Source organism: Pyrgilauda ruficollis, unplaced genomic scaffold (genome assembly GCF_017590135.1).
Source record: "Pyrgilauda ruficollis isolate IOZ18807 unplaced genomic scaffold, ASM1759013v1 scaffold15, whole genome shotgun sequence".
Classification (NCBI taxonomy): domain Eukaryota; kingdom Metazoa; phylum Chordata; class Aves; order Passeriformes; family Passeridae; genus Pyrgilauda; species Pyrgilauda ruficollis.
The window spans coordinates 10,991-22,679 of NW_024513654.1; the positions used below are offsets into that span (position 1 = coordinate 10,991).

Consider the following 11,689-nt stretch of genomic DNA (forward strand, 5'->3'; position numbering starts at 1 on the left):
AGCCAAAGACCCCTGTGGCTTTGAGTTCCACCCAAGGAATAAGTTACCACCTTTGCATGAAGAATTAAAAGTCACGGAAATTTATGGAGGACGAGGAGAAGCAGGAGGAAGGACAGGGAACACCCAAATCCCTCCATCTTGCCTCCTGAACCCTGTCAGCACCCAGGACATCCCCCTGACGGTCCTGGATGATCCGAGCCCAGCCGGGGGGCTTTGAAGCCCTGCCAGGGGGTCAGAGACCTTGGAATGTAGCCAAAGACCCCTGTGGCTTTGAGTTCAACCCACAGAACAAGTTACCACCTTTGTATGAAGAATTAAAGGTCAAGGAAATTTAGATAGTGTAGCAGTAGCAATCACAGGGTGAAGGGAAAATTTTGGAGCACTGTACAGGGGGGTTTTGGACCTTGTACTGGGGGGTTTGGAATTCTGTACATGGGGTCAGGGGCTCCAGGATGGAGGGATTTGGGCATGCCCTGTCCTTCTTCTTCCTACTACCTGGCATCCGTGTTCAGGATGGTGTTGGCACTCACAGATTGGTTTGGAATTCTGTACATGGGGTCAGTGGTTCCAGGATGGAGGGATTTGGGCATGCCCTGTCCTTCTTCTTCCCTCTCCCTGGCATCCGTGTTCAGGATGGTGTTGGCACTCACAGATTGGTGTGGAGTATTTCCTGCACCAGCTCCCCTCCCCACAGCTGCAGCACTCCCCGCGCTCCTCAGCTCAGGATTTTGGGCTCTGGGAGGTGCAAAAACATCTCTGAGCAAAATCCAGCAGCCCTGGGGAAGTCTTTGGTGCGGTAACGGTGGCTGTGCAGCAATTCAGGGTTTCAGGGGCAGTTTTTGGAGGCTGAGAACCAAAGAGGGGTTGGGTTTCTGCTGTGGGTGAGGTCCCAGGGGTGGGGAGCAGCTGGATCCCTCCAGACCCTTCTGCCAGGAATTTGGGTCCTGCTTCCCTTTGGAATGACAGGAATTGGGAAATATTGGAATTACTGGTGGGAGAGGGGGATGCTGGAGGATTTCTGCCATCCTAAAAACCAAAACAACAAAACCTTCCCAGCTCTGCTTGCCTTTTCCATGTTGTCCCTTCTGTTGTGAGATTAGTATAAAGAGAAAAGTACAAAAAAACCCAAGTTGCTGCATGAAATAAATGTATTTATTGACAGGAAGGATCAGTGAAACAATGTAAAGCGATTAACAATGCAATTAATGGATAACTGTGGTAGAATATACTGTAGAAGCAAGTTCATCTCTGAGTATATTGAATAAATGATACCTATAGGAATAGTTTAATACTCCTGTCCTTTCACCTGAATGGTTCCCATGGCTAAAAGATTAATGTTGGATTATTAAATGAGAGTTTTCTATGCTTTTTGAAAGAAATCCTGAGAGAAAATTCAGTTTTCTTTCCCTGCAGATGTTTATTTCTGCTCTTCTCTTTGCTCAGCACTCTGTTTCATCCTCGTGATGTGGGATTTCTTGCTTGGTTTATAATGAAAATAAAGAGCTGGATCTGACCCTTCAATCCCACAAATGGAAGCTGAGCTAACCCAGAAGTTCTTCCTTAATTGTCCCCAAATGAATAAAAAGTTCAGTGAGAACAGATGGGAGTTAAAATGCAAACAGAAAGAAGGATGGGCAGTGATGGGGGGGACAGAGAGAAATATTCAGAGAGGAAAAATGTCCATAAAACCTGGGACAAAAAGGGAAAAAGAAAAGACCAAAGATCATTGAAACATGAGGGAAAGCTTTGGAAGGAGGTGGATGAGTTATGCAACTCCTCATGAGAATAATATAAAATATATGGATATTTTTAATAAAATACTGAAAGATTATGAATTATTCTGCCTCACTCAGACTAGAGAAAATACCAAAGAGAACTCTTTAGCTGTTCAGGGAATCAGAATCACAGGAAATGACCCAAATCCCCACTGGAATTCACTTCAACACTGCCACTTCTCCCAGTTAATTCACCTTGTGCAACGTAGCTCTTGGAGCTTAACACTTAAGGAAACCCCATCACACAAAAATATCTTTTTTTTTTTTTTTTTTTTTCACAAGAAACAAATGCAAAGGGTTCATTAAAAACATTCCCCAAAGATGCTGAGTACTTAACACTGGGTCCTGCAGTGGTTTCAGGTGGAAATCTCCCATTTTCCTCCACAGGAGACACCTGAGGGGCTGCTGGATCAGTTTGGTTTTTTTTAATTTCTGTAAAAGTAGAATTGCTCCCTATGTAGCAACCAGGGAAGTTTCATAGAAACCAGGAAACTCGCAACCAGAAATCAAAATTAAATGAGAGTAAGTCTGGGAAGAAATAATTAAAAATAAAAATGATCTAGTTTGCAGTGATTCTACTGAATAACTTGGTTTTCTGGCGGTACAGGATCATTTCAGCTCCTCGTTATGCTCCCAACTTTTTAAAAAAATGATCCTCCAAAAGCTGCTGTTATAAATTTCAATTTTATAAAGGTAAAATCTTCTGTTAGATGTGTTAGAAAGGAGCTGACTCGAAACACTTTGTCCCAGACTTCACCTACAATCCACTATGGGTGAAAAGTTCTGATTGCATCAATAAAAAGATTGATTTTTGTTGAAGAAACATGCTCAGCACGATGTTACACCTTGGAAGGACTTCACCTCGAGACTGCCTTAAAGTGTGACCACTCCAGCCTTGGCCAAATTCAGAGCCAGACTGCAGGAAATATTAAATATTTTTAATATTTAGGCTCTGAAATCCCAGAGCTTGTGTTTAAAATGACTGAGATTTTCAGTCTATCTGAACATTGAATTTGGAGTGTAGAGACTAATTTCAGGCTGAAACCCCCAAGACTTGGCCCTGGATGGTTAAAATCTTTTTCTTGGGCTAAACACCTGCCTGAAAAATCATCAGAGCTTCAGACTGACCTCGGACCTGAGCAGAGAATCACAAATCTGTGAGAAAATAAAGATCTTATTCTTCCTGGAGCACCTAACACTGAATGCCTGGTGCAGCCTGCACTGAGGATTTCCCTCATTTACCAGTTTGCTCCTTAATTCTGGGTCCAGGTGAGATCTTTCCAGCAGTCAGTTCAAGATATAATACAAAATATTCTGTATTTTGGTGTTTGTTATTCTCCTGCAGCAGGTGGGTGAGAGCTCTCAGCATTTCCCTGGAAGGCAACAAAGCAGCAAATCTCAATCCCAGGCTAAAGCAGGAATTTATTCCCTCATTTTCTGGCTGGCTTTGGGTGAGGAAGGAGGTTTGCAAGGAAAATGATGAAATCCAGAGGCTGGGACGAGGTGCTGAGCACCTTTTCCATCAGCCCCATGCTGTAGGAGGTTTGAACTTGATGGTTTTGGGGTTTTTTCCACCCCAAATTCCGTGGGATGGCAGAGCAGGGACCGGATTGAGCCACCCCATCCCAGCTGCTGAGTCACACAAACCCCCAGCTGCCTGAACTCCACTTCCTACCCCAAAATACCTTTGAGAAGGACATCAAGGAGGTCTGGGGATGACAAGGAGCAAAGTCCAGGCAAGTTATCTGCAGCTGGGGGAGCGGGGATTCCTCTGGGAGCATCCAGCAGGCTGCAGCTCTGGACAGGGGAAGAGACCAGAACAGTCAATTTCCAGTTGAACAATTATTTTTTTCTCTCTGCTGGGTTCTGGGAGAACCTCAGTGACTTGAAATGGGGCTTTAAATCTGTATTTCTAACTGAAATCTTGTTATATTATTACATTTATTACACGTACTCTGGTAGGAACTCTTATCTGGCCAAGGCAAAAAAGACCCTGGAAAAGAGAGAAGAGCTGTAACTTTTTTTTGTTTGTTTGTTGGTTTTAAGCACTGAATATTTGCTTAATCTTGGAATTAGACACTGCCTGTGTAAATGAGCCATAGTTACCTCCTGAGGAACATCCTGTGCCCGGGGTTTTTGGGTCTGAAGCAAACACATGAGCTCTGTGTTCTCCTCGAGATTCAGGCAAGGGGTGGAGGTTGGACACGAATGCAGAACCTGCAGATGACAGCAAACCCCGAGGTTGCACAAGGACAGGAACACTTAAGCCGGGCTAGAGACCTGCTGGGCTTGGTCCTCACCTGCAGCTGGGGCTGTGCTCCCATCTGGAGCAGGCAGAGGATTCCCTCCAGGATTTGGGCTCTCCGCAGCCTCAGGAGCCTCCCCGCGCCGCTGTCCCCGGCAGCGCCCTGGGATTGTGCCACCAGCACGGTGTGGGCCAGAGCAGCACGGTGCAGGGGGGTCAGACCTGCGTGGGACACAGGGAAAGTCACAGCCAGGCCCTGACCCCCCTGCCCGGAGCAAATCTGTCTTTGGAGATTTGGGATCTGAGCCCCGTGCTTGGGCTGTGCCTCTTACCGCAGCGGTCAGGCACGTCCACCTCCACGCACACCCCGTTGTTCTTGCAGCTTTTCAGGACCTGAAATGAAGGACATCCAGGTGATTCCTGACCTTTGGCAGTGCCAAAAACACTCTTCCATCCCCCAAATCCCTCTGTAACCGCATCAGAGCAGACAGAGTGCTCCTGTATGGAACACCCCGGGTTATTTCACACACCAGCACGTGCACGAGCTGCTTTTACCCCACTTTGGCCCCACAAAAAAAAAACCCCAATTTACCTCCAGAACTCTCAGATAGCCGTTCTCTGCACACAGGTGGAGGGGAGTTTTCCCAGAGCTGTCCTGCTCGTTGACGTTGGCCCCCAGGGAGATCAGGTCACTCACCATCAGGTGCTGGTTCTTTTCTGCAGCAAGATGTAAAGCAGTCTGAGAAGGGAAGAAGGGCACAGAGTTGCAGTGAAAGGCAAAAAATAGCTTAAAAACAACAACATTTTTTAGATACTGAAGTGGGGAGTTGGGATTTCGGGGCTCTGCTCCCATCATTCCCTCCCCATTCCCATTTTCCCTTCTTTTCCAGGACAGCAGAAGGATGCTTGCTGCCTGGCTGGGGTTTGACAGAGGGCTGCAGGTGATAAAAAATGACTTTTTTTCCCGTGGCAAATCAGCGTCCTACCCTTTCCTCTGCATCCTTCTCGTCGATCTTGTTGAGGGATGCAAATCTCTGGGCCAGGGCAAAAGTCAGAGCCCTCCTTCCCTGGGCAACAGCCTTGTGCAGCAGCCTGGAAGAGAACTCAGTTGGGAACCATCAGAAGGGAAAGGAGGGGTAAAAACGCCCCAAAAGAAGGGGTAAAATCATCCCAAAGTAGGGGGTAAAAAAACCCCAAAGGAAGGGTAAAAGCACCCCAAAGGAAGGGTTAAAAAAACCCAAAGGAGGTGGTAAAAAATCCCTAAAGGAATGGTACAATCACCCCAAAAGAGGCGTTAAAAATACCCCAAAGGAAGGGGTTAAAACACCCCAAAGGAAGGGGTTAAAACACCCCAAAGGAAGGGGTAAAAACACCCCAAAGGAAGGGGTAAAAACACCCCAAAGGAAAGGGTTAAAACACCCCAAAGGAAAGGGTTAAAACACCCCAAAGGAAAGGGTTAAAACACCCCAAAGGAACAGGGAGAGTGCATTTTAAAAGATATCGAAAAACACCCCAAAGGAAGGGGTAAAAACACCCCAAAGGAAAGGGTTAAAACACCCCAAAGGAAAGGGTTAAAACACCCCAAAGGAACAGGGAGAGTGCATTTTAAAAGATATCGTATAAAAAGATATAAAGATATAATAAAGATATAATATAGTAATAAGAGAAAGATAAAATATATAATAATATAATAGATATTATATATTATATATAATATAGTAATATCATATAATATAATAAAGATATAATATTAAAAGACATAATATAAAAAGATATAAAAGATATAACAGGTTAAAACACCCCAAAGGAACAGGGAGAGTTCATTTTAAAGCATAAAACACTAATGCAGGAAAAGGCTGAAATCTTGGGATATTCAAGGGTTAATTGCTTTCTGTAGTAACAATGCAGTTGCTTGGTTGGTTTGGTTTGGTTTTGGGGTTTTTTAAATGGATTTTTGACCCTACTTTTCACCATTCAATAGAACTCAGAATGATTTTATTTAGATTTTATTTAGCTTGCACTCCTGCCTTTGAGCGTTCTTTTTTTAGAATCTTTATAAAAGTGAGTTTAGGAGTGAGGAAATTTTTGCTTGTGATTTAACATGGGAGTAGAAACCCCTTAATTTCTTAATTGTGATCAATTTCATTCATGCATGAGAAATTTTTGTGTATCATTTAAAAAATGGCAGGAAATCCATAAATAGTTGGCTTACTTGTTATTTACTGAGTCACATAACCGCTGAAAAGTGAAGTTTGATTTTATTCTTGCACTGGAAACCAGAATTCTGATTGGAACATGGCTCTTTAGGGACAAGGCCAGTGCTGTGCTTGGTTTTCCCTGTGTGGGGTTATCAATATTTTAAATTTGGGACAGGAATTTAACTCTTTCTCCCCAAGACAATTCATAATTCATGCCATGCTTTCTGTCAATCTGATTTGATTCCAGCTATCCCAATCTACCTAAACTTCACGGAGCCTAATTAGATAATTTAATTTTTTTTCTTATAAATAGCTATTTTCTCCACAAGCCCCCCATTTTAGGGCAATACTGGTTTTTACTGGGAGCAGGAAAATCTGTGTTTTCCTTTCATCTCCAGCCACTCCCAGTTCTTTGGGAGTCTGTGCTCCAGTTCGGGATTTTGGCTATAACTCTCTTCCATTTTTATTAGCAGTTCATAATACAAATAGTTACCCTGACAGTGTCTGCAGCATGGAAAAAAAAAATGTCTTTTTTGCATATTTTTATTTTTCCCCCAGTACTTGTTTTGCTTGATTTTAATTTTCTTGTAAATCCCTACACACACCTTCATCCTTAAATATTTTAACACCCCAAATTTCTTCTGATATCAGCTTTAGCTCAGGAATATGGAATATTTCTATTTTTAATATCTGCCTAAAATTCTGTGTATTGATTCAGTTTGAGCTTCCCCTCAAGCAGAGAAGCTTTAGATCAGAGGTCAGAGCAAGGTGATGTCCCCAGGGACCAAAATCAATGCATTTAGACAGAAAAATCAAGGACCTGTTGCCATTTTCATCAGGAGCCAGCAGTTTTTCCTCTGGGATGTTCCTCAGCAGATTTTCCTCCCTGTGCAGTTGGAACTGGAAGAAGGAGAGGGCAGAGAGGTCCTGCCTGGAGAAGGAATTTGGGGTCAGCCTCAAATGTCCCCCCACATCTGCAGAGCCCCTGGGAGCTTCCAGCAGCATCTCTGCCAAGCTGGGGGGTGCAGGCGAGTCCTGGGGTGCAGAATTCCTCAGGAAACATTCCTGGGGTGGAGAATTCCTCGGGAAACATTGCTGGGGTGGAGAGTTCCTTGAGAAACCTTCCTGGGATAGAGAATTCCTCAGAACACATCCCTGGGGGGCAGAATTCCTCAGGAAACCTTCCTGTGATGGAGAGTTCCTCGGGAAACCTTCCTGGGATGGAGAATTTATTAGGAAACATTCCTGGGATGGATAATTCCTCCGGAAGCCTTCCTGGGATGAAGAATTCCTCAGGAAACCATCCTGGGATGGAGAATCCCTCAGGAAACCATCCTGGGATGGAGAATTCCTCAGGAAACCATCCTGGGATGGAGAATCCCTCAGGAAACCATCCTGGGATGGAGAATTTCTAGAGAAACCTTTGTGGGGTGGAGAATTCCTCAGGAGATCTCCCTGGGCTGGAGAATTCCTCGGGAAACATCCCTGGGAGCTGGGGAGATCACCCTGCACCCACCAGCTGCTCCCTTTCTCGCCCATCCCGGAGAACATTCCGGGTGAGCCGCGCCTCTGGACGCTTTCCCGCTGGCCGTGGAGGGCAGGCTGTGGCTGTCCCCGCGGGACTGGGGGGAAATGTCCCCCACAGGGCTGGGGGTGATGCTCTGCCAGGCCCAGCTGCCTCCCCTGCAGGCCCCCATCCTTGCTCCCCACGCTTTCCCAGGGGCAGCTCCGCGGCTCCCTGGAGAATCCCTGCCAAAACCCGTCTGGCGCGGGATGCCGAGGCTCCTCCCGGAGCTGGCTCTGGTTCAGATCCTCCTGCAGCACCTCCACCAGGATGTCGAGGTCCTCCAAGCCTCTGGGGCTTTGCCCGGCGCTCTGCTTGCTCTGGAACAGCAACAGAAGCCGGGCAGGGAGGAAGAAAGGGGAGGGAAGCAGACATGAAGTGTCCTGTTCTCCCTGGGTGATAGAACAGGAATTCTGCCCCAGGAGCCTGGCACAGCGGGGCTCAAGGTGTTCTGCATACCTGTCTAAGCTGTTTCTCTGTATAAGGGTGAGATCTCCTCTTCTCTGCTGGAAGCAAAAGGGAAGAAAAGGTTCGGAGCTGAGGGAGAGGCGCACACAGAGCAGAGATTCCCATCAGTCCTGCCCCAAAAAAGAGCCAGGAGAGGCAGGCAGGGTGGTGATGCACTCCTGGCATGGGAGGGACCCAGCAGGGAGCACTGGCCACGGCACAGGAGTGCCCTGGCTCTTTGGGTACCTCACACTGATGATCCTCCTAGGAAAGGAGGCTCTGTTACCAAGCGAGGCGTTTCCAAACCTGTTTTTCCTGAGGATCCTTTGGCTACCATCTTCACCGATGAGGCTTCCTGAGGAGACAAAAGCAGCCAGCTTCAATGCGAGATGCTCGCACAGGGAGGAGAAGATGAAACAGTGGCAGATATTCTAACATGGACAGAGTGCAGCTGCCTCCTGGGCTGTGGAAGGGCTGCAGGTGTAGGGATTTCCACGAGTGGATAATTCATGGCAGCTTTATAAAGATTTTAAACCAGCCTGGGAGTTTATCAGCTCCTCGGGCTGTTTTTTGCAGGTTCTGGAGCAATATTTTTACTGTTTTTTGAGCCATCTTTGCCCTGATTGAATGATGCACAGCACCCATGGCAGGGATGGGTTCCTGCTGTCACTGCCTTGGAACCGCCCCCAGCCCAGCCCTCGTTCTGTTTGAAATTTGAAATTTATTCTCCACTTTGACAAGCATTGACTGGGTGGCTGGAAGAGGCAGCAGCTGCAGGTGTGCCCCCTCCAGAACCCTCAGTGGGGTGCATCTGTGAGCCCCAGGATGCTGCAGGAGCTTTCCCAGCCCCGGGGATTCCTCACCTTGCCAGGAGCTGGGTCCAAGCCTTTGGAAAGTCGGATTTTCCTCAGCAATTCCCGCACGGGCATCTTCACTCTCACACCCATGTAGCGCTTCTGAGGGGGATCAGAGCTAAGTTCAGAGTCTGGAAAAGTCACAACACGGTGCTGAAAGTAACACAATTGTCTGAGCTGCTGGGGAAGGGTGGGAGGATGAGGTCAGCCTGGGGAACGGGCTCTGATTCCCGCGTTCATCATCACTTGTGGGAAATTTCCACATCTCCCTGCCTGCTCCTTGGCTCTGCTCAATAATTCCTTTAATGAATTCATGCCCAGTTTTCCTGCGGGCCACAGAGCGTGGATTTGCTTCTTGGGAACGTGTCAGCAGTGTTTAGGTCTCTGCCCCTCTCAGGCTCTGATTTTCCTGTGTTGTGGTAAATCTGCCTTTGCACCTTCCTGTCCTGTGGTTGGTGAAATTGTTATCAGTGCAACAACAAGGAGCAGAATTTGTTCAAAATTAAGATAGGGATGCTCTGTCCAGTGGCTTTCCCCCGTGCCTCTCAGTGTGCTTGGAAGTTTTTGTGTGCTTCAAAGCGAAACAATGATTTTCTGCACTGAAATGGAACAGTTATTTGAGAATATACCTCGTTGTCCAAACAGGCTCTCTCTCTGTCAAAACAAGCTGCTCTGTGATTGTTTGTGTTAGGTCTCCTTGCATCTGGTGCCTGCATCCCCAAACTTGAAAGACTTGCCCAGATTAGGAGCTTAAATCCATTGGCTTTTGAAATACCTTTTATGTAACTCTGGCATTCACGTCCTTGCCTTGTGTGTCCCCCTGCCTGGAATAACCTTTATCTAAAATGCATTCAGTAACAAACACTGCCATTAAAAATTACAGATTTCATGCATCACATCAGGGCTTTCCCAACGAAACACACCATGGAGAAAGCCCCAGCTCCAAGGGAAGCAGAGTGTGGGATCCTGAGAGCAAGGAGAAGCTTTCTGCTCCCACTGCAGGAGGAACAAAACCAGCTCTAGTGATCAAACACAACTCAGGATGAAACAACACAACAGCCTGAAATGAAAGAGGCGCATTGGGCCAGCAGCTCCTGGTGCTGTTAAATAAACCAGGAGGGGCCTGAACCAATATTCCTGACCAAAACCTGCGTGTGGGATCAGTGGAGCCCAGCAGATGGGAATGGTGCAGCTCCCGGGATGGCTGAGAGGAGCAGTCCTGGCAGGGGAACCAGCCCCACAAGATGTGGTTTCTTGTTGCGTGATTTTGTTTCCTTTCCCCGCTCCAGGCAATGAGAGCTGACACCCCTCCAGCAGGAGGGAGGCGATCCCGGGCAGCAAATGGTGCCTTTGCAATGGAGATGGGGCTCTTGTTTCGTGCTGAGATTTCTGGCACTTCTCAGTGTTTAGCCTAGCACTGAATAATCAAAACGCTGAGACCTCGAAAAGCAGAGTTTGTATCTCAGACTGTTCTAGAAATGATTTTTTTTTTCATATATTGGTGTTTTGACAATGAATTATTTAATGTTTCAAGAGTATTTTAAAGGTTTCTTTGAAAAACTTTATCTAATTTTTTTTAAAAAACGCTTTTTTTTTTTTAAATTATTTTCTTTTAAAAGCCAGTAAGATTGCTAATCTGTTGTTATCTGAGAAGAGTTCCCAGTGACAGATCAGATATTTCCTAGGAACTGAAGGGCTCTGCAAAGGCAGTGATTCACCAGACACACTTTGCTGTGACTTTGAAATGTTAATAACTCAGAAGGTCACATCTATTACCCTGCTGTTAGCTCAGAACCAAACTTGCAATTCAGAACGCAAATGAGCAGCAAAGCGCCGGAGATGGGCAGAAAAGATGGAATATTGAGCATCCTTTGGAAACCAGGGCAATTTCTGACCTCAGCAGCAGAACACAGCAAAATCCAGCCCAGCCTGGAACGTGCTGAACTCCTCTGGGATTGTCCAGCTCAGAGCCCCGGGTCACTGGGCTGCACCAGCTGGTGCAAGAAGCACCAAGTAGGAAATGGGAATAAAGATTTTTCTCTTACCAGCAGGAGCAGGCATCCCTGGAGGGTTGCATGGAGGAGGAGGAGGGTGGTAGATCTTGGGACTCGCCACGTTCAGCTCGGTTAATCCAGAGTCTGGCAGAGATGGGCTCTGCTGGAAGCAGCTCTTGGGGCTGGCAGTTTCTCCAGGCAGCGGGGATCCCTGGCCTGGGCTGTAGCCACAGATTTCACTTTCACTCATGTTTTGGTTGACAAGCAGCTCAGGACTCATGCAGACTGTTTGCAACATCTCCTCTGTGTGTGAGTGTGTGTGTGCAGGAAAAGATGAAAGAGAAGAGGGGAGGAAAAAACCCTGTTCGGTTGTGTTAAAAAAAAAAAAAAAAATTAAAAATCAATCCAGTATCACATGGAGTCCATGGCAATGTAATTAATCCTCCAATGTAATTAGGTGAGTCCAGCTTCCCTCTTGTCTTTGGAGCAGCAAGTTCCAGCAGGGGAAGGATAAAACCAGCCTTGGAATCCCAGCAGGCACTGGAAGCAGCTTTTGAGAGTTTCTTGGCTGCAGTTCTGCTCTGCTCTTTATACTCAGGTATGGTTTGGAGG

General features: G+C 46.6%; 1 protein-coding gene across 1 annotated transcript; it reads right to left on the bottom strand.

Annotated features, from left to right (window-relative positions):
* Positions 1-3,460: 3,460 nt before the first annotated feature.
* Positions 3,461-11,375, bottom strand: LOC121350364 (NF-kappa-B inhibitor zeta-like; the record flags this gene model as incomplete). Its single annotated transcript, XM_041461638.1, has 12 exons — positions 11,129-11,375; positions 9,093-9,214; positions 8,536-8,584; positions 8,242-8,288; positions 7,520-8,102; positions 7,039-7,339; positions 5,007-5,112; positions 4,613-4,759; positions 4,353-4,413; positions 4,076-4,242; positions 3,882-3,992; positions 3,461-3,572 (listed from the first exon to the last, which is right to left on the bottom strand). Coding segments are annotated over exons 1-12 (2,053 nt in total), but the record flags the coding sequence as incomplete, so codon positions are not given.
* Positions 11,376-11,689: the final 314 nt, after the last annotated feature.